The sequence below is a fragment of the Salvelinus namaycush genome, chromosome 37 (assembly GCF_016432855.1).
Source record: "Salvelinus namaycush isolate Seneca chromosome 37, SaNama_1.0, whole genome shotgun sequence".
Taxonomy (NCBI): domain Eukaryota; kingdom Metazoa; phylum Chordata; class Actinopteri; order Salmoniformes; family Salmonidae; genus Salvelinus; species Salvelinus namaycush.
The window spans coordinates 24,765,866-24,787,701 of NC_052343.1; the positions used below are offsets into that span (position 1 = coordinate 24,765,866).

At 44.3% G+C, this 21,836-nt stretch overlaps 2 protein-coding genes across 2 annotated transcripts; both read left to right on the top strand.

Annotated features, from left to right (window-relative positions):
• The first annotated feature begins 6,079 nt into the window (after nt 1–6,079).
• On the top strand, nt 6,080–8,295 carry LOC120030762 (C-type natriuretic peptide 1). Its single transcript, XM_038976182.1, has 3 exons — nt 6,080–6,314; nt 6,979–7,165; nt 7,453–8,295. Exons 2-3 carry the CDS (start codon nt 7,067–7,069, stop codon nt 7,747–7,749), a joined length of 396 nt encoding a protein of 131 aa, XP_038832110.1. The 5' UTR covers nt 6,080–6,314; nt 6,979–7,066; the 3' UTR covers nt 7,750–8,295.
• A 5,921-nt stretch (nt 8,296–14,216) lies between these two features.
• LOC120031045 (glyceraldehyde-3-phosphate dehydrogenase) lies at nt 14,217–18,766 on the top strand. Its single transcript, XM_038976586.1, has 11 exons — nt 14,217–14,295; nt 14,994–15,039; nt 15,810–15,912; nt 16,171–16,277; nt 16,511–16,601; nt 16,815–16,930; nt 17,046–17,127; nt 17,361–17,512; nt 17,845–17,923; nt 18,185–18,366; nt 18,459–18,766. The coding sequence occupies exons 2-11, from the start codon at nt 15,017–15,019 to the stop codon at nt 18,526–18,528; spliced, it is 1,005 nt and encodes a 334-aa protein (XP_038832514.1). The 5' UTR covers nt 14,217–14,295; nt 14,994–15,016; the 3' UTR covers nt 18,529–18,766.
• The last annotated feature ends 3,070 nt before the right edge of the window (nt 18,767–21,836 follow it).

Sequence of the window (21,836 nt, forward strand, 5' to 3'; positions counted from 1 at the left end):
AGGCTATAAACACACAGGGTAGAGCGAGGCTATAAACACACAGGGTAGAGCGAGGCTATAAACACACAGGGTAGAGCGAGGCTATAAACACACAGGGTAGAGCGAGGCTATAAACACACAGGGTAGAGCGAGGCTATAAACACACAGGGTAGAGCGAGGCTATAAACACAGGGTAGAGCGAGGCTATAAACACACAGGGTAGAGCGAGGCTATAAACACAGGGTAGAGCGAGGCTATAAACACACAGGGTAGAGCGAGGCTATAAACACACAGGGTACAGCGAGGCTATAAACACACAGGGTAGAGCGAGGCTATAAACACACAGGGTAGAGCGAGGCTATAAACACACAGGGTAGAGCGAGGCTATAAACACACAGGGTAGAGCGAGGCTATAAACACAAGGTAGAGCGAGGCTATAAACACACAGGGTAGAGCGAGGCTATAAACACACAGGGTACAGCGAGGCTATAAACACACAGGGTAGAGCGAGGCTATAAACACACAGGGTACAGCGAGGCTATAAACACACAGGGTAGAGCGAGGCTATAAACACACAGGGTAGAGCGAGGCTATAAACACACAAGGTAGAGCGAGGCTATAAACACACAGGGTAGAGCGAGGCTATAAACACACAGGGTACAGCGAGGCTATAAACACACAGGGTACAGCGAGGCTATAAACACACAGGGTAGAGCGAGGCTATAAACACACAGGGTACAGCGAGGCTATAAACACACAGGGTACAGCGAGGCTATAAACACACAGGGGTAGAGCGAGGCTATAAACACACAGGGTAGAGCGAGGCTATAAACACACAGGGTACAGCGAGGCTATAAACACAAGGTAGAGCGAGGCTATAAACACAAGGTAGAGCGAGGCTATAAACACAAGGTAGAGCGAGGCTATAAACACACAGGGTACAGCGAGGCTATAAACACACAGGGTAGAGCGAGGCTATAAACACACAGGGTACAGCGAGGCTATATACACACAGGGTAGAGCGGGGCTATAAACACACAGGGTAGAGCGAGGCTATAAACACACAGGGTAGAGCGAGGCTATAAACACACAGGGTAGAGCGAGGCTATAAACACACAGGGTAGAGCGAGGCTATAAACACACAGGGTAGAGCGAGGCTATAAACACACAGGGTAGAGCGAGGCTATAAACACACAGGGTAGAGCGAGGCTATAAACACACAGGGTAGAGCGAGGCTATAAACACACAGGGTAGAGCGAGGCTATAAACACACAGGGTAGAGCGAGGCTATAAACACAAGGTAGAGCGAGGCTATAAACACACAGGGTAGAGCGAGGCTATAAACACACAGGGTACAGCGAGGCTATAAACACACAGGGTAGAGCGAGGCTATAAACACACAGGGTACAGCGAGGCTATAAACACACAGGGTAGAGCGAGGCTATAAACACACAGGGTAGAGCGAGGCTATAAACACACAAGGTAGAGCGAGGCTATAAACACACAGGGTAGAGCGAGGCTATAAACACACAGGGTACAGCGAGGCTATAAACACACAGGGTACAGCGAGGCTATAAACACACAGGGTAGAGCGAGGCTATGAACACACAGGGTACAGCGAGGCTATAAACACACAGGGTACAGCGAGGCTATAAACACACAGGGGTAGAGCGAGGCTATAAACACACAGGGTAGAGCGAGGCTATAAACACACAGGGTACAGCGAGGCTATAAACACACAGGGTAGAGCGAGGCTATAAACACACAGGGTACAGCGAGGCTATAAACACAAGGTAGAGCGAGGCTATAAACACAAGGTAGAGCGAGGCTATAAACACAAGGTAGAGCGAGGCTATAAACACACAGGGTACAGCGAGGCTATAAACACACAGGGTAGAGCGAGGCTATAAACACACAGGGTAGAGCGAGGCTATAAACACACAGGGTACAGCGAGGCTATAAACACACAGGGTAGAGCGAGGCTATAAACACACAGGGTAGAGCGAGGCTATAAACACACAGGGTACAGCGAGGCTATAAACACACAGGGTAGAGCGAGGCTATAAACACACAGGGTACAGTGAGGCTATAAACACACAGGGTACAGCGAGGCTATAAACACACAGGGTACAGCGAGGCTATAAACACACAGGGGTAGAGCGAGGCTATAAACACACAGGGTACAGCGAGGCTATAAACACACAGGGTACAGCGAGGCTATAAACACACAGGGTACAGCGAGGCTATAAACACACAGGGTACAGCGAGGCTATAAACACACAGGGTAGAGCGAGGCTATAAACACACAGGGTAGAGCGAGGCTATAAACACACAGGGTACAGTGAGGCTATAAACACACAGGGTACAGCGAGGCTATAAACACACAGGGTACAGCGAGGCTATAAACACACAGGGGTAGAGCGAGGCTATAAACACACAGGGTACAGTGAGGCTATAAACACACAGGGTACAGCGAGGCTATAAACACACAGGGTACAGCGAGGCTATAAACACACAGGGGTAGAGCGAGGCTATAAACACACAGGGTACAGCGAGGCTATAAACACACAGGGCAGAGCGAGGCTATAAACACACAGTGTACAGCGAGGCTATAAACACACAGGGCAGAGCGAGGCTATAAACACACAGGGTACAGCGAGGCTATAAACACACAGGGGTAGAGCGAGGCTATAAACACACAGGGCAGAGCGAGGCTATAAACACACAGGGCAGAGCGAGGCTATAAACACACAGGGTACAGCGAGGCTATAAACACACAGGGGTAGAGCGAGGCTATAAACACACAGGGTACAGCGAGGCTATAAACACACAGGGTACAGCTAGGCTATAAACACACAGGGTAGAGCGAGGCTATAAACACACAGGGTAGAGCGAGGCCATAAACACACAGGGTACAGCGAGGCTATAAACACACAGGGTAGAGCGAGGCTATAAACACACAGGGTACAGCGAGGCTATAAACACACAGGGTAGAGCGAGGCTATAAAAACACAGGGTAGAGCGAGGCTATAAACACACAGGGTAGAGCGAGGCTATAAACACACAAGGTAGAGCGAGGCTATAAACACACAGGGCAGAGCGAGGCTATAAACACACAGGGTACAGCGAGGCTATAAACACACAGGGGTAGAGCGAGGCTATAAACACACAGGGCAGAGCGAGGCTATAAACACACAGGGCAGAGCGAGGCTATAAACACACAGGGTACAGCGAGGCTATAAACACACAGGGGTAGAGCGAGGCTATAAACACACAGGGTACAGCGAGGCTATAAACACACAGGGTACAGCTAGGCTATAAACACACAGGGTAGAGCGAGGCTATAAACACACAGGGTAGAGCGAGGCCATAAACACACAGGGTACAGCGAGGCTATAAACACACAGGGTAGAGCGAGGCTATAAACACACAGGGTACAGCGAGGCTATAAACACACAGGGTAGAGCGAGGCTATAAAAACACAGGGTAGAGCGAGGCTATAAACACACAGGGTAGAGCGAGGCCATAAACACACAGGGTACAGCGAGGCTATAAACACACAGGTTAGAGCAAGGCTATAAACACACAGGGTACAGCGAGGCTATAAACACACAGGGTACAGCGAGGCTATAAACACAGGGTAGAGCGAGGCTATAAACACACAGGGTAGAGCGAGGCCATAAACACACAAGGTAGAGCGAGGCTATAAACACACAGGGTACAGCGAGGCTATAAACACACAGGGTAGAGCGAGGCTATAAACACACAGGGGTAGAGCGAGGCTATAAACACACAGGGTAGAGCGAGGCTATAAACACACAGGGTACAGCGAGGCTATAAACACACAGGGTAGAGCGAGGCTATAAACACACAGGGGTAGAGCGAGGCTATAAACACACAGGGTAGAGCGAGGCTATAAACACACAGGGTACAGCGAGGCTATAAACACACAGGGTAGAGCGAGGCTATAAACACAAGGTAGAGCGAGGCTATAAACACACAGGGTAGAGCGAGGCTATAAACACACAGGGGTAGAGCGAGGCTATAAACACACAGTGTAGAGCGAGGCTATAAACACACAGGGTAGAGCGAGGCTATAAACACACAGGGTAGAGCGAGGCTATAAACACACAGTGTAGAGCGAGGCTATAAACACACAGTGTAGAGCGAGGCTATAAACACACAGGGTAGAGCGAGGCTATAAACACACAGGGTAGAGCGAGGCTATAAACACACAGGGTACAGCGAGGCTATAAACACACAAGGTAGAGCGAGGCTATAAACACACAGTGTAGAGCGAGGCCATAAACACACAGGGTAGAGCGAGGCTATAAACACACAGGGTAGAGCGAGGCTATAAACACACAGGGTAGAGCGAGGCTATAAACACACAGGGTAGAGCGAGGCTATAAACACACAGGGTAGAGCGAGGCTATAAACACACAGGGTAGAGCGAGGCTATAAACACACAGGGTAGAGCGAGGCTATAAACACACAGGGTAGAGCGAGGCCATAAACACACAGGGTACAGCGAGGCTATAAACACACAGGGTACAGCGAGGCTATAAACACACAGGGTACAGCGAGGCTATAAACACAAGGTAGAGCGAGGCTATAAACACACAGGGTAGAGCGAGGCTATAAACACACAGGGGTAGAGCGAGGCTATGAACACACAGTGTAGAGCGAGGCTATAAACACACAGGGTAGAGCGAGGCTATAAACACACAGGGTAGAGCGAGGCTATAAACACACAGTGTAGAGCGAGGCTATAAACACACAGGGTACAGCGAGGCTATAAACACACAGGGTAGAGCGAGGCTATAAACACACAGGGTACAGCGAGGCTATAAACACACAGGGTAGAGCGAGGCTATAAACACACAGTGTAGAGCGAGGCTATAAACACACAGGGTAGAGCGAGGCTATAAACACACAGGGTAGAGCGAGGCTATAAACACACAGGGGTAGAGCGAGGCTATAAACACAGGGCAGAGCGAGGCTATAAACACACAGGGTACAGCGAGGCTATAAACACACAAGGTAGAGCGAGGCTATAAACACACAGGGGTAGAGCGAGGCTATAAACACAGGGCAGAGCGAGGCTATAAACACACAGGGTAGAGCGAGGCTATAAACACACAGGGTACAGCGAGGCTATAAACACACAGGGTAGAGTGAGGCTATAAACACACAGGGTAGAACGAGGCTATAAACACACAGGGTACAGCGAGGCTATAAACACACAGGGTACAGCGAGGCTATAAACACACAGGGTACAGCGAGGCTATAAACACACAGGGTACAGCGAGGCTATAAACACACAGGGTAGAGCGAGGCTATAAACACACAGGGTACAGCGAGGCTATAAACACACAGGGTAGAGCGAGGCTATAAACACACAGGGTACAGCGAGGCTATAAACACACAGGGTAGAGCGAGGCTATAAACACACAGGGTAGAGCGAGGCTATAAACACACAGGGTACAGCGAGGCTATAAACACACAGGGTAGAGCGAGGCTATAAACACACAGGGGTAGAGCGAGGCTATAAACACACAGGGTAGAGCGAGGCTATAAACACACAGGGTAGAGCGAGGCTATAAACACACAGGGCTAGAGCGAGGCTATAAACACACAGGGTACAGTGAGGCTATAAACACACAGGATGGAAAGTGAGGCTTTGCAATGACCACTATACATACACAGCAAAGATGCTATAACACAAATGCAGTGCAGGGATATACACACCTACTGATGGGGTGGTGGGGTTATTAGACCGATGGAGGACGACCTCCACTGTAGGTCCAGTTACAAAAATTGGTCCTCCCCAGCCACTGTACCCGTTGGGCGCTATTGTCATGTTTCTGTTTGCCCTTTGACCCTGGCGGGTGTCCTCCCGTGACATTGTGTTCCGAGCAGGGGAGATGTGTGGCCACCGGCAACCACTACTCACCTTGGTGATGACAAACACTCCTACTGCCATGACATCATCCCAGTGATAAAGTAGGGGAGGGGAGATGGAGGGGGCCGGAGGGAGGATATTTGCCGGTATAAACCCACCGCATCATCCCAGCTGATACACTAACATTAAACTACAGCCAAGCGAACACAAGAGGTAAACTCATCCCTTCAATAACATCAGTGAGAGAGAGGGAAGAGGAGAAAAGGAGGGGCAAAGCGTGAGATAGTGATGCTTTCAGCAGGTGCCAAACAGTGAGAGGTAGCTGATAGAGGAGAGGGAAAGACTGCTTGAGAGAAAGAGAGATGCAGCCAGCCTGTGAGAGCACACAGTGACCCACAGCATCGGAGACAAGAGAAGAAGACAATAAAGTGTGAGTTATTTCATGCATTCTTTATTTGTTCGTTTAGCGAAAGGGTGAGAGGTTATGCACCTATACTTTCAGGTTGATTAGATACAGAGGAAGATGGAATTTGTACCAAAAAGTAGGTATTGCTGCATATTTCATCATGTACAATTAATGTTTTTATTTTATTTTGTACGTTATTATCATGTAATAATTATTATTCCTGAGTAAATACTTAAATGCATCCATGTCTATTTGATCATGAAGAACCAGGAAGTATAATGTACTGATTTGTTATAGAGGAATCAGTGGCTCATTTGTAGATCTGATTTTTTATAAGATATTAAATGAAAATCACTACTCATCTCACAGACATAATGTCACAATTTCTACCTCGTCTCAGCTTTTCATACAGAAGTATATTGTGTGTACAAGGCAATTTCTCCCTTGGCAAAAATTAAGTTTTTCTCATGCATTTGATTATTAACAGCAGATTATTAAAAGCCATCATAAAGCATGATCATGGATTTATCTTTATGGTCAGTAGAGTCTTGGTGGTGGTCATTGCTCTGTGTGATGTGTAGTCATAAACATTTTTCTGTATGGTTTTAGAGATGTATTATAGTTGTATCAATAGTCACTGTATTATCTATATTGGCATATTAATATTAATTCCTCTCTGTTTTTACAGAATCCTGTTGTCATTGCAGTGTCAGTGTAGTCGTGTTCAGCCAGTCTCCCGCATTACTGTTCCCGCCCTCCCTCTACTCACTGCTGCCATGCTGTACCCAGCTCTGCTCTGTGCTGCTCTGCTCCTGATAGCACCCCTGGGGCACACAGAGGGGCGCACCCTGCACCCCTCACCTGATGCCATCCAGGTAAGGAGGGTGAAGGGAGAGGGGTAGTGGGAGGAGAATAGGAAGAAGAGGGGATATGGGGATGGAGAAAGAGGGGAAGTGGAAAGTTAGGGAGGGGGAGAGTAGGGGGAGCTGGGGAGAGTGGGACAGAGGGGAGATGGGGAAGAGGGGAGTAGAGGGTATATTTGGATTGAGGGCAGAGATGGATCATCAATAACTTTTTTACGGAGCTCTCGTGACTTTTCTGCGTAGTGATAATAACATGTTTATTGCATAATAATAACAGCATATTTGTTGTTCCTGCCTAGTTTGTTGAGCAGTTTCTGGATCGCTACAACGACCTGACCCTGGATGACCTGGAGAACCTGGTGAGCAGCCAACCAGAGGAGCCCTCCTCGGCTTTCACTTCCGGGGTCAAAGTCGCTGAGTACCCCAAATGGGCTGACATACCAGCACAGGGCGACAGCACCTGGCTCCGCCTCCTGAAGGGGACCCTGGCCAATCAGAAAAGAGCTGTGACGGACCGGTCGAGGAGGGGGTGGAACCGAGGATGCTTCGGACTCAAACTGGACAGGATCGGGTCAATGAGTGGACTGGGCTGCTAGTGGAGAGAGAGGAAGAGACTGACGTCCCTCAGGGGATATGAGGACGAACACACAGTAGGCTGCTACACAGCACACAGTCATTTACACACATGCGGTGAATACAAGGATGTTCATGTGAGTACAAAGGAGGTCTACATGTAGCGTAGCTGTAGTGTACTTGCTGTAGTGCTAATGTGGTTCCATCGAGCTTAAAGAAAGTTACTCTGTATGTCTCCTGGCTGTTGGAAGGGGTTAGCTGTACTTATACTGTACATCTATTCATTTGAATCTTGAAATTATCAGAGTTATGTTTACATCAAGCTGTTATTCTATTTTAAGTCTCTGAGTGTTGTTTTGACAGTAAACCTGCACTTTATTTAAAACTAGGTATTTAAAAGTTGTCTTTCTTGACTAATATTGTCCTTGTTAATCCTGCAGGAATAGTTGTGTTATGGCATGTTTAATGGAAATAAATATTTGAAAAAATATAATAATATAATTAAAGTCAAATGTTTCTTCTCTCTGCTATTGATTTGACATACATTTGGCATGAATAAATGTACACTGAAACCAGGTTGTATTGAGTGTTGTGTTCTATTAAAGTCCTGACATCTTCCAGTGGCAGATTCATCCTCAAATCCTCTACTCCTCCATTTGTTCATTTCACATTGGCATGCGTCATCTACATATTCATGCATTTCCATTCAATTTGAAGGTTCAATTTCTCACAGCAGATATTTATACCTCTGTTTCCATGGTCGTTTTTATTAAATCTGCCACAGGCAGCTGAGGGAGAGAGAGAAGGTACATGTCTTCCTCAGAGCTAAATGAAATGCCTGCATTACATGGTGGGCTTGTGTGGGAGGACCAATTAGGGCTTGGAGCTACGCTTATCAAGCTACCACTGATGCTTCCAAACTGAATTTACTATGTCGTTAGTATCTCACTTATAGAAGGGAGTTAACTCTTGTCTATATGACAAGTACTTCCCAAACAGAACATCATCTTCTCTCTTTAAATACAGTTCTGGGTTGGGGAAAGAGGGCATTTCACCAGGGTCAGTTCTGGGTTGGGGAAAGAGGGCATTTCACCAGGGTCAATAGAGTGCATTAGAGGTTGGGAGAAGGATACTGAGAGTCTCTAGAGCAGGGGTATTCAACTCTGACCCTACGAGGTCTGGAGCCTGCTGGTTTTCTGCTCTACCTTGTAATTAATTGCACGCACCTGGTGTCCCAGCTCTAAACAAGTCCCTGATTAGAGCGGGACAATTCAAAAATGCAATGGAACTGACTTCGAGGTCCAGAGCTGAATTTGAGGGCTCTAGAGAGTCAGTAGTGTGTTTGTCACAGAAGAGGTTAATTCAGGTTAAAAGACTGGATGCAGTCCCTAAAGTAAACCACAAGAGGTCAGTCTGAATTAATTTGTCATGTTGCAAGGTCCAAACCGATGTGCAATCCAGACTCCAGACTTAGTGCTGGACTCTGCTAATGAACATTATGAGAGTGATGATAATTCAGCAGCATATGAACCCAGTTGTACACCTTTCTGATGCATGTTTTACCAGAGGTATACCAGAGGTAAAATCCAAAGACATTTCAGATAACTCAAGTTAGTCGGAGCATGGACAGTGCTGACAACACCAGGGTTGTAGGATTGCTCTATTAAAGCAGTCAACATTTAATATTTGGTCTCATATTCATAGCACCAATGATTACATCAAGCTTGTGACTCTACAAATTTGTTGGATGCTTTTCAGTTTGTTTTGGTTGAGTTTCAGATTATTTTGTGCCCAATAGAAATTAATGGTAAATAATGTATTGTGTCATTTTGGAGTCACTTTTATTGAAAATAAGAATAGAATATGTTTCTAAACACTTCTACATTAATGTGAATGCTACCATGATTACGGATAGTCCTGAATGAATTGTGAATAAGGATGAGTGAGAAAGTTAGATGCACAATTATCTTGTTACTACTTTAATACACATAAGTGAATTTGTCCCAATACTTTTGCTCCCCTAAAAATGGGGTGACTATGTACAAAAAGTGCTGTAAGTGCGGTTCACCCGATATGGATGAAAATACCCTCAAATTAAATCTGACAGTCTGCACTTTAACCTCATGGTCATTGTTTGATTTCAAAATCCAAACTTTTAGAGTATACATCCAAAAGAAGAAAAAATGCTACACTGTCCCAATAATTACGGAGAGCACTGTATATTGACACATAGCCTACAGCAGTAGTCTTCCTTTACTTTCAGCCTCACACCGTCTGGTCTAGGATCTTCTGGGTCTAGATTTAGGGCCATGGCTACTCTTTTGTATTCTAAACTACTTTTGGCTTCCTCTGATTTTCTCAAAAGCACTACACAAATCTGAACATAATTCACTGTTGAGTTGGTTAGTTATCAGACACAAATGAAACATTTTCTTACAGAAATCTGTAGGCCTACATGAAAACCCTCAATTAAGGGAGAAGTTGGCCTTTATATTAGCCTACCATGGACTATAAAATGACCTATGATGACTGTGTGATCATGTGGTGTGATATTAAGCAGGGTCAAATACAGTACACAATACCATCCACCAAGGAGTAGACCGGTCTGATTCTATTTATAGAACGACCTTTACTTCACCTCTCTGACCTTAAGCTGTGCAGCGGAGGCCAAGAGCAGTGCGTGTTCACATGGGGTCGTGGTAGTTCAACTATGCCTAGGTCATTGGCTCGTCAACACCCTAAATCACAACACCTGTGACAAAAATATTAGTGCAGAGTGGCATGACTGCTATTGTGCTGTTGAACATGTTGTTCATGTGTCATGGCATGTCGCGCTGTGTTTGAGAACATGTAACGCTAGTTCTGTGTTATTTCCTTCGCTGTGATATTTAGGTACAGGTTGTTGTGTGTTTTGCTTATAGAGGCATATGGGCCAAAGGCCTAAAGGTTCAGACTCTACTAATTGGTCGTTTTATATTCCTATAGAGTGTGTACCAAAGCGCAGCGGGGTAAGTGTACATGTTATTTTTATTTAAACAGAACACTAAACAAAATAACAAAGAGAATGAACGAAAACAAAACAGTCCTGTCAGGTGCAGCAACACAAAACAGAAAACAACTACCCACAAAACACAGGTGGGAAAAAGATACCTAAGTATGGTTCTCAATCAGAGACAACGATAGACAGCTGCCTCTGATTGAGAACCACACCCGGCCAAACACACAGAAATAGAAAACATAGAACACAAAACATAGAATGCCCACCCCAACTCACGCCCTGACCAAACCAAAATAGAGACATAAAAAGGATCTCTATGGTCAGGGCGTGACATAGAGAGCAGAAAGAGAAGATCACTGACGCCCCTCCCTGGTTCCAACAAGTCCTTATTGACCTAATGGGACATTTATGATCAGAAGAAATGATTGAAAACCAATTTACATTTTGCAATATAGTAATTAGTTGGGTGTTTACATTTCTACTATTTCACACATGTACAAGTGTGTTTCATACACGTGTGAATTCGATTTTTGGGGGGATTGTTTTGGACAACCCTCGGAGAGTGTGTTCACGGCCAGGGATCAGCCATTATTAGTGTTAAGTGCCTTGCTCAAGGCCACATCGACTGATTTTTCACCTACAGTAGTCGGTTTGAGGATTCAAACCATTGACCTTTCAAACCAGCGACCGCATAGGCAGTAATGGTATCCAGCATTTTTTAAATTAACCATAGATGCATCCTTTCATTTTATAATTGTCATAGCACATGCTCATTGCTTTAAAAAAAAGAAGGTAATCATAAATGGAAAAACGTCACCGAATGTGTTTCAGGGAAAAAAGGATTTGACCCCAGAATTGACCCGAGGGACACCATCGTGAATAGGTGCTGGGGACAATACTGAACCACATATGTTCACTGAGAAATATCTGTTACATAAATATGACCTGAACCAATCGAGGGCAACGCCGGAGATTCCCATCCACCTCTACAGCCGCTTGACAAGAATATTCTGATCAATAGTATCAAACACGGCACTGAGATCCAAAAGAACTTGGGTAGAGCATCTGCCAGGATCGGCAGCCAACAGAAAGTCATTACTGACTTTTAATAGTTTCCGTGCTGTGAAGTGAGCGGAAGCCAGACTGGAATTTTTCAGATAAGTTGTTCATACTCAAATAAGCTTGAAAGGCTTGACTTTTTCAAAAAATCTTGGAGAAAAAGTTTAGAGATAAGTCTATAATTACTCAGTGAGGAGGGGTCTAGATTGGGCTCTTTAAGGAGAGGTTGGACCAGATCAGTTTTAAAATAGGCTGAAAAGAAGCCAGAAGTCAGGGAGCTACTTACAATAGGCAGAATGTAAGGGCCAACCCGAAGGTAGGAGTGATCTAGTAGGGATCATGTCCAAGGGGCAGGAGGAGGTCTTCAAGTGACCTACAGTATCAAGGAGGGACTCAAAGGATATTTGCTCAAAGGAGAAACAGGAAGCAGTAGACAGTCTCAGAATAGTTGCCTCAAGTGCCTCCTGGCCAGCAATGCTGGTATGGAGTCAGCTACTGTCAATCTGGGATCTACTATTTCTAAAGTTGTGGGAGTTCTCAGAGATCAGGGTAGAGAAGTAGTTCACTCTTGCATCTTTAACCTGCAGCATTATCATTTCTCATCAGCTCCTTCATTATCTCATAGAATACTTGAAGTTTGCAGGCCTTCCATTTATGTTCAGCCTTTCCAAGTTCACTTTTTAAAGCAGATGTGTGGTCATTTAACTATGATGAGACGCTGGCCGGCAGTTTATTTCTGGTTTTAACTTAACTGGTGCCACTGAGTCTAAAGTAGCCTCACCCATATCATTGAAACTTTCCAGCAAATCATCGTTGTGACGACAAATAACAGGAGTAGTAGAGGATCAAAAGGCATTGGTAGATGAACTTACTAGGAGTTGTGGAGATAATGATGTGAGAGTGAGTGGCGACAAACACATTTTTAGGAGAAGTAGGAGAAAGCATTTTAAAAACAACACTGAGATTGTCAGAGACACACACATCAATAGTTTCCAAGTAATCAATATTCGGACCATAGGACAGCACCAGATCAACAGTATGGCCTTGGTTGTGTGTCGGCCCTGTGGCATGTAGCACAAAGTTAAAGGATGCTAACGGGTTGAAAACTCCCTAGCTAGTGCATTATTTGGGCTAAACATGAATGTTTAGATCTCCAAGAATAACCCTGTCATATTTAGACATAACCAAAGACAGAGGTCAGAGAATTCTGCAATGAACCAACTATTAGGTTTAGGTTTAGGAGGGTGGTACACTAGAATATACAAGGTGGGCTGTTTCATGTTAAAGCAAAAGATAAGGCTTTCAAATTAGGAAAATGTGCCACATGACACAGGGCTACATATATACTTGTCCCTACCACGGCCAGACAGCCTGGATTTCTGTACATAAGACAAGGCTGGAGGGGTAGCTTCATTTAGAGAACTAAAATCCTTGGGTTTTCTTGTTCATAATGTTCTTTTGAGACACCAAGTGAACAAAACCAGATCCACGGACCCAGTCTTGTGTTATAACCAGACTTGCCATTCAGTTACTCTGACATAGATAGAACTCAACTCCTTAGACACAGTCACTTGATTAGACAGACAAAAACACACCCACACAAGTTATTTCTGTGAGAACTGTGTCTTGGCTTAAGGCATGAGAATGTGCAAAATGTGATGTGTTCAGACTCTATAGACTGACCTGACCAGGGCATGGCCATAGGTCCACACAGCCCTCCTCACACCCCAGGCAGGAGAAGGAGAGGAGAGAGAGAGAGGTTGAAAGTGAAGGGTCATGGTCTTTGGACTGTAAATGTCACACTGAGGAGGAAAGTGATTTGATCCCCGTTTGCTCTCGCTGTCTGGCTCTCTCTATCTAGTGAGAAGGTCACACAGGAACAGACCCTCTATTATATCATTTGGCCATCCAAGGACTTATTATATCTGTGTAGTGTTGCATCATCTGTTCCTATGCTTCAGAATTAAAGTTATGGGAAGGTTTAAAAAGGTATACAAAAAAAACATTCAGTGTTAATAAAATCAAGTGGTTGAACGTGGCGGCCTTGAGTGAAATAAGAGGGCCATATATTCAGACAGATACAGAGATACAGATACAGATGAACTTCCCTGAAAGCAAAATAAATCAAAGTGAAAGCACTTAAATCAATATTCAGGCCTACACTATTCACTATCACCCACGAAATCAATGCTACTTTAGGCCAGCTTTAGTTTAAATACCAGGTAAGGGGGTGAACACAGCAAGACCCATTTGAATAATTAGGTATTTCAACTAATGTTTTCATACTATAGCTAATGCAGCTTTATTGTTAGGCTACATAAACTACATTTCTAATAGGCTGACTCGTCACAACTTCCTTATGACCTTGACATTCTGAAAGGGGCGGTGTTTAGAGCCCGTAGCACACAAAGGGGCGTGTCCATACAGGGTGGAAATAAATAGGTAGCCCAGCTCTACCAGTCCCCACTCACACCCGAAAGTCGTAAAACAGGATTGAGGCATCTCACAAACGGTAAATGACCAACCAACGGCTACATTAGGATATCTAACGAAGTTAATGGCTGGGGATAATATGGGCCTAGATAGCAAGAAGATTAGGGAGATTGTCAGCTTTTGGCTTGACAACCTTGCAATTGTTTGTTTTATTCTAAGACATGTTTCATGCGTGACCATTTATTTAATGTCATAATTGATGAGATGCAGCTCCAACTACTTGATGTCTATAGGTTTTTTTTTTTTTTTGCGTTAGAAAAGCCTATTCAAACCTCTTGTGAAATTGACTTCAATCTGCCATGATTGAACTCTGAATCCCTGACGCAAAGTTTAGACTTTCAAAGTTCATAACTGTTGCTTACAACATGTTGCAATTTGCTTAAATGGACTTACACATTTACTCCAGTTTAAAACATTTTGCTGTACTTTTAAATGCGTGTCTTGGTCTATTGGCCTAGTATACTTCTTTGCATGAACTTACTATGAGTTGCAGACATTTGATGTGTAGATACTGTTGTCTATTCAAGGGAACCTATGGCGTACTCTGTTTTCTCTCTTATGCTATGTTCTCTATGCCGCTGCTTACCTTAAAGCTATAACTCGGTTGCAAAGTTATATGCCATTAAGTATGGAAATCCCCAAAAACCATAATGGAAGATCAATATTTGTTTTAATAGCTAATGTCTCCTTCTACCTCTCTCTTCTCTCCCCCCACAGAGGACTAGACCAACTCAGGCAAAATGGTGAAAGTAGGTGTCAATGGGTAAGATACATTTTCATTTAACCCCTTAATAACTAACACAACAACACACTTGTTCTCTGATGTTTTCACTAGTAGACAAGTGATCACCTTGTGCTTAGTTGAATAGAACAGTTTTATTGTCCAGTCTACAGTTGAAAATGTGTCTTTGGTGTCACTCCTCACATCTGAGGGGACCTGCATTTCCCCCTCCTATCCTCTCCCCTTCTCCTCCACACTGTCCTCAGAGGTATCAGAGCCTGTCTGTCTGACCTTCATTGGCTAGTTAAAAAGTAACTCTACTAATCAAACAGGCCTCTCACTTCATGGTGGAGGATTACCACATGAGGGGCAGACAGGACTTTACACCACAGAGGGTACAGCCTCAGTCCTGTTCACTCTGCTGGCTACGATACACAACCTCCTGAACCCTGTCCTCTTTCTTTGGAAATGCAGTATTTTGAGGTCACATGTTCATTTGAGATTTCTCTGAAAGCTCTATATCCAGTCTTTAGTCTTTTGCTTCAGGTGCTACACAACAGTCAGATGTTGTGGAACAGAAATGTCAGTTCAGTTGTATACATTACATTTCTATCTGTGACCTTTGAAACATGGCTCCCTACTGAGTAAGGCACCAGCTGTTGCATTAGACTACAGGAGAGACAGATGGGGGACTACCACAACTTCATTTGTTTTTCAATAGTGAGAGGTTTATGAAATTCCATAGTATTGTTGAGGACTGGGTGTGACTTGTCACATCAATGATTAATGAAATGAATTGTCTTGTCCCCCAGATTCGGCCGTATCGGGCGTCTGGTGACCCGTGCTGCATTCCACTCCAAGAAGGGAGTTGAGATTGTTGCCATCAATGACCCTTTCATTGACCTGGACTACATGGTGAGTAGCTTAAAGCCTACAATGGACCAGGGACTTCTAGCCCACTGAATCAGTAGAAAAACCTATTGATCCCTAACACTTTATATATATATATATATATATATATATATATATATTTAAAGTAAGGTTTTAAGACTTAGTGAAATATTTGTCTTAGGCTGAAGAACTAATCTATACATAACTAAAGTGGGTTCAATAACTTTAAAACCTTCTATTAACAATAGGCCAAGAGACTCACCTCTCCTTCTCCCTCTTCAGGTCTACATGTTCAAGTATGACTCCACCCATGGACGTTTCCACGGTGAGGTCAAGGCTGAGGGTGGCAAGCTGGTCATCGATGGACACAAAATCACTGTGTTCCACGAGTGAGTTCATTAATTTAATAACAAATAATTCACATTTGTTTTCCACATCTAAAGAAATTCATATAAATCAGGTCAGCATCTGGAGAATATGCAGGAGAGACCTGAAGTCCCTTGTGGCCGTATGGAATGGCGCCTCCTTGTGGAATCTATAACAATATAAATTATAGTCTATTAGTCTATGGTGCTCTGCTTCCTCATAACATAACCCTGAACCTCTTCTCTCTTGTTCTCAGGAAAGACCCAGCTAACATCAAGTGGGGAGATGCTGGTGCCACCTATGTGGTTGAGTCAACAGGTGTTTTCACCACCATTGAGAAGGCCTCTGTAAGTATCCCCATCAGTACACAGCATCCAGAACTGTATGATATAGGAATATCATTCGAACAGAAATAACTCCTTTATAACATGACTTTACCCATCAGGCTTAACCTGCATGTGGTGCATTATGTTGAATACATACAATAACTAGGCCACAATATTTAACCAGGCTACAGAAAATGTAATAATGGACTCTAACATCTCTCCCCCCCCCTCCAGACCCATCTGAAGGGCGGTGCCAAGAGGGTTGTCATCTCTGCTCCCAGCGCTGATGCACCCATGTTCGTCATGGGCGTCAACCACGAGAAGTACGACAACTCCCTCAAGGTTGTCAGGTGAGACCCTCTTCCCTCCGACTGAACACACTCCCTCCACTTAACAGATACTATCTGCAGCGCCTGGCTATTCTGTTGCGGTTCAGACTATAATTTAGCACGTCTCTCTCCACAGCAATGCTTCATGCACAACCAACTGCCTGGCTCCCCTGGCCAAGGTCATCCACGATAACTTCCACATCATTGAGGGTCTGATGGTACGGATTAAAACGCAACACCTGGGAACAATCACCTAGAGGGCTTAATCTGACAGACAGATTTCACACCGACACAAGTGTAACAGAACAGAACAAGGGATGGACTGTGTTTAAGATCCCCAACACACCATCTTTGTTCTTCTTATCCAGCCGTCCCCCACTACCACCACTTCTGTACCTTAATGTGGATCTCTCATCTCCCTTCCCTTAACATCGCTCTTTCCCTCTCTCAGAGCACAGTTCATGCCGTCACCGCCACCCAGAAGACCGTTGATGGTCCTTCTGGAAAGCTGTGGAGGGATGGACGTGGCGCCAGCCAGAACATCATCCCTGCCTCCACCGGAGCAGCCAAGGCTGTCGGCAAGGTCATCCCTGAGCTGAACGGGTCAGTACCACAAATGACTAACAACCAGTATAACAAGAGACAATTATAATACTAGTATCACAAGTTCACAACCTCTAACTGACCACCAGTAAAACACCATTACAATACAGCTGTACATTCACTTGTAACACAGCCTCTAACTAGACACCAGTAAAACACTAGTATGTAACTAACCAGTTACACATTTATACCACTAGTAGTCAGCCATTACTACAGTTCAGTAAATTGTATAGCAATGAAACAGACATTTGTCATTATGTCTGTATATCAAACTGTAGGAGTAAGTTTAACTTTGCCCTTATGCTGCTGTCACCCCCTCTTCTTCCTCACAGCAAGATCACTGGCATGGCCTTCCGTGTCCCCACCCCCAACGTCTCAGTGGTGGACCTGACCGTCCGTCTGGAGAAGCCTGTGAGTAGCCCCTCCCCCGCCTTACCAAACTGCCAATACACATGTCTGAGTGTCTCTATGGTGTACCTTGCCTGCCGATACAAGAAAAAAGATAACTGTCCTAGGACCAGTTGTTAGACAGTGACCACCTAGTTAAATAAAGATTGCTGTAAAGCCCATTGTTGAGAAGACGATACATTAATTGATACATGATTAGTTGGCATTATAAATTTAGCAACAATGGAACAATTTGACAACCCACCTCGTTTCCTTGAACCACAGGCCAGCTACGACGCCATCAAGAAGGTTGTCAAGGCTGCTGCCGATGGACCCATGAAGGGAATTCTTGGATACACGGAGCAACAGGTTGTGTCTTCAGACTTCAACGGCGACACCCACTCCTCCATCTTTGATGCCGGCGCTGGCATTGCTCTGAACGACCACTTCGTCAAGCTGGTTACATGGTACGCATTCATCCTCTGCAAATATACACTCATATCCACACAGACACATTCTTGGTGAGTGAAGAAACCTGACCGTGTCTCTCTCTCCCCAGGTATGACAACGAGTTCGGCTACAGCAACCGCGTCATTGACCTGATGGCTCACATGGCCACCAAGGAGTAAAGCAACCAACCAACCAACCAAACGCTACCAAACTACATTTCCCATTCGATTGGACTATCGCCCTTAACTTGCCTGAAAGTTACCTGCATAAAAATATCAATCACAACTATATTTATTTTTGTATTGTAAAGACCCTGTTCTGGTCTTGTGAAAGGTGAGATGGAATCTGGGTGTGATGAGATTGTCTGTTTGTTGCACCTGCTTCATTCAGAAGCGCAATAAAAGTCCTCTGTGTAAATATGGCTTCCTCTGTTTTAATTTAGTGTTGATAATGGGGAAGGACAAACCCATAAATAATTCCTTTGTTATTTCTATCAAGCTAAGAAACCTGAATGAATAGATCACTCATACACAATGGGAAACACTATACAACCCAAATAGTAAACAACACAATTATTCCTGACCCTGGGTACATAGGAGTAGTTTAGGTACAGTATCAATACAAAGAGATATTGTAGTTTACAGATCAACCTCAATCTGAATGCTCTTACACTCTGCTTGCATATCTGATCCGTTTACTCTTGTAAGAATCCATGCATTTGACAGATCGTAACTATGATTTCAAACACAACCCAGACACTTTATGACCTTGTCACTTCCTCTGCCAGTTCTCTTTTCTCAAATCAAAGTTTATTGGTTGTGTACACAGATTTGCAGTTGCAGTGAAAATGCTTGTTTCTAGCTTCAGTGTTGTAATACAAAACAATACACACAGAATCCTAAAAATAAATTTTGCCCAATCACTTTCCAAACCATCAGCTTAAATTATCTTATTTAACTAGGCAAGTCAGTAAAGAACAAATTCTTATTTACACTGACTGCCAAACCCAGATGATGCTGGGCCAATTGTGTGCCACCCTATGGGACTCCCAATCATGGCCGGTTGTGCTACATCCTGGATTTGAACCAGGGAGTCTGTAGTGATTCCTTAGACCGCTGCACCACTTTCTCCCCCCTTCCTGAGTTGAATCACTTTCTCTCTATAACCCCCCCTTCCTCGGTTCAGCTCAATTCCTGCTCCATTTGTTAAGCCAAGGGTGTTCTGGCATGACTAACTAGAGTTGACAATGGCCGACCATTATGATTACGCAATTGGCCTTCATAAAATATTCACAATCGATGGTATTGACAAGGGAATTAAAACGGTAGAGGGAAGAGAGGTAAGCCAACTCTACTGGGCTTCACTTTTCTGACTCGCTCAGAGACCAACAACCTCTAGACTAGGGTTTTCACAGCATGGTGGTCCTATGGGGGCTGCAGGAGGCGTAATGAACAGAGTGATTATTGTAGACTTGACAGTATGTGTGTATCAGGTGCTTTAGGTGGACTTATAGAGGTGCCTATAGAGAATGTAGGGAGGTTTTCATGCTTTCACTGGACTTCACTATAGTTGACTTAGTGCTTACAGTGGACAGAGGGGCTTAGAGAATGCTGGGTTTCCATCATACCAATTGATAATCATAAGTATCATAAGTCATTAGATCAAACATTCAACTCATTGAGTATTTCAAATTGACCACTTAAGTATAAGTAATGAATTAATGTCTGTTAGCTGTAATGAGTGAAAATGATCCACTTTTTCTGTCACATTAGGTTTTCTACGTTAGTGACAGTAACACACAGCAGGACTTCCAGGAGAGAAGGGAACATGTTGATGGCTGAACACCTACTGCCACACTCCAAGGCGTCCTCTGGTCGTAAAGATGAGCCTCTAAACATACACAGTTTAATATAACCTTTCAAGTCAGACTTGTGTATGTGTGCGCTCCCTCAGGGTCAGGTCAAGTCGGACTTGTGTGTGCGTTAGGTGTATGTGTGCGCTCCCTCAGGGTCAAGTCAGACTTGTGTGCGTTAGATGTATGTGTGCGCTCCCTCAGGGTCAGGTCAAGTCAGACTTGTGTGCGTTAGGTGTATGTGTGCGCTCCCTCAGGGTCAAGTCAGACTTGTGTGTGCAGGTTGACTTTAAGCCCCATAAGAGCAGTATTGAAGATCGGGTTAATGTAGTAGTTCAGTTTGCAGCCAGTAGGCTATGTTATGTCAACATCCCAGTGTCTAATATCTCTCTCACGTCATGCTCAGACAAGGCAGTCAGATCATCATCCATCCATAATCTTATTGAAGAGAAGACGTGTGTCTCCTGGGTGTTGTTGCTCTCATTGTTGGACACACACATACACATTATGAGTCAGTTACATATGTGCTCTTGTTACTTTATCACAAGTGGTGATATTTCTTCTACGGTATTCAATTTAAACAATGGATAGAAAGATACAGAGACCCTGAGAGAACATGGAAGAAAGAGAGAGAGAAAGAGGGCGAGAACATGGAAGAGAGAGAAAGAGATTGATGAGAGAGAGAGAGTAGTAGAGCGAGAGAGGGAGGTCAAAAAGGCTCAGATCCTTCCATTTCTTTTCCCTCTGTGTGCCATTTGGGACCACACACTCACTGATCATTTCTCCGCCAGATTGTCCACAGCAAGTTGATTTACTCTTCTCAGAAATAGAGCACAAAAATTGACAGAGGCTTAAGATTGAAAAAAGAGCTTAACTCACAACACAGACTGAACAAAAGAGTGAGATAGGAAGTAAAAGAGAGAGGTAGAGGGGCAGGTTGACAGACGAAGAGGAAGGTGAGTAAGGATGCTCCTCTTGGTGTGTGTGTGTGTCACCTGTTTGATTTCTCATTAGTGTGTGTGTGTGTGTGTGTGTGTGTGTGTGTGTGTGTGTGTGTGTGTGTGTGTGTGTGTGTGTGTGTGTGTGTGTGTGTGTGTGTGTGTGTGTGTGTGTGTGTGTGTGTGTGTGATCTCATTTCAGCTTTGAACTAAACAGTGAGTTTGATTCTGTGATAATAGTTGTGAGTGTTTCAATTGGCTGTCTCTCTTTTTCTCTTCCTGCTTTTCCAATTCTCCACTTTTCCCCTGATTGTGCACTTCTTACTTTTAGACATTTTTGGCTGTAATACACTGGCTCACCCCCTGTCTCCCCTATCCTCTCCCCAACCCTCTCTGCTCTCCTCTACCCTTTCCCCTCTCCCCTATTTTTTTTGCTCTCTCATCAATATATATCTACCCAACCATTGCTGTCTCTCTCTCTCTGTCTATATCCGCGTTAGCTAATACTATAGGGAATTTAACATCTCTAACTCTCACTCTGTTTTTCTGTGCATGTCTAGGGGGTTAAAACCTCTTACCTTCCACTTTCTAGCACGTTCTCTGTCTCAGTACGTTACTCTCCTCCTCTCTCTTTTGACCTCTTCTGTCTACTGGGCTTTACAGTAAAATCTCTCTCTCTCTCTCTGTCTTATTTTCT

Excerpts from the sequence above, each read along its gene's own strand:
- LOC120030762 (XM_038976182.1), top strand. The coding sequence starts at position 7,067 with ATGCTGTACCCAGCTCTGCTCTGTGCTGCTCTGCTCCTGATAGCACCC. Across the intron at positions 7,166-7,452 it reads CCTCACCTGATGCCATCCAG|TTTGTTGAGCAGTTTCTGGA; the intron begins GTAAGGAGGGTG and ends GTTCCTGCCTAG.
- LOC120031045 (XM_038976586.1), top strand. The coding sequence starts at position 15,017 with ATGGTGAAAGTAGGTGTCAATGG. Across the intron at positions 16,602-16,814 it reads CCACCATTGAGAAGGCCTCT|ACCCATCTGAAGGGCGGTGC; the intron begins GTAAGTATCCCC and ends CCCCCCCTCCAG. Across the intron at positions 18,367-18,458 it reads TTCGTCAAGCTGGTTACATG|GTATGACAACGAGTTCGGCT; the intron begins GTACGCATTCAT and ends CTCTCTCCCCAG.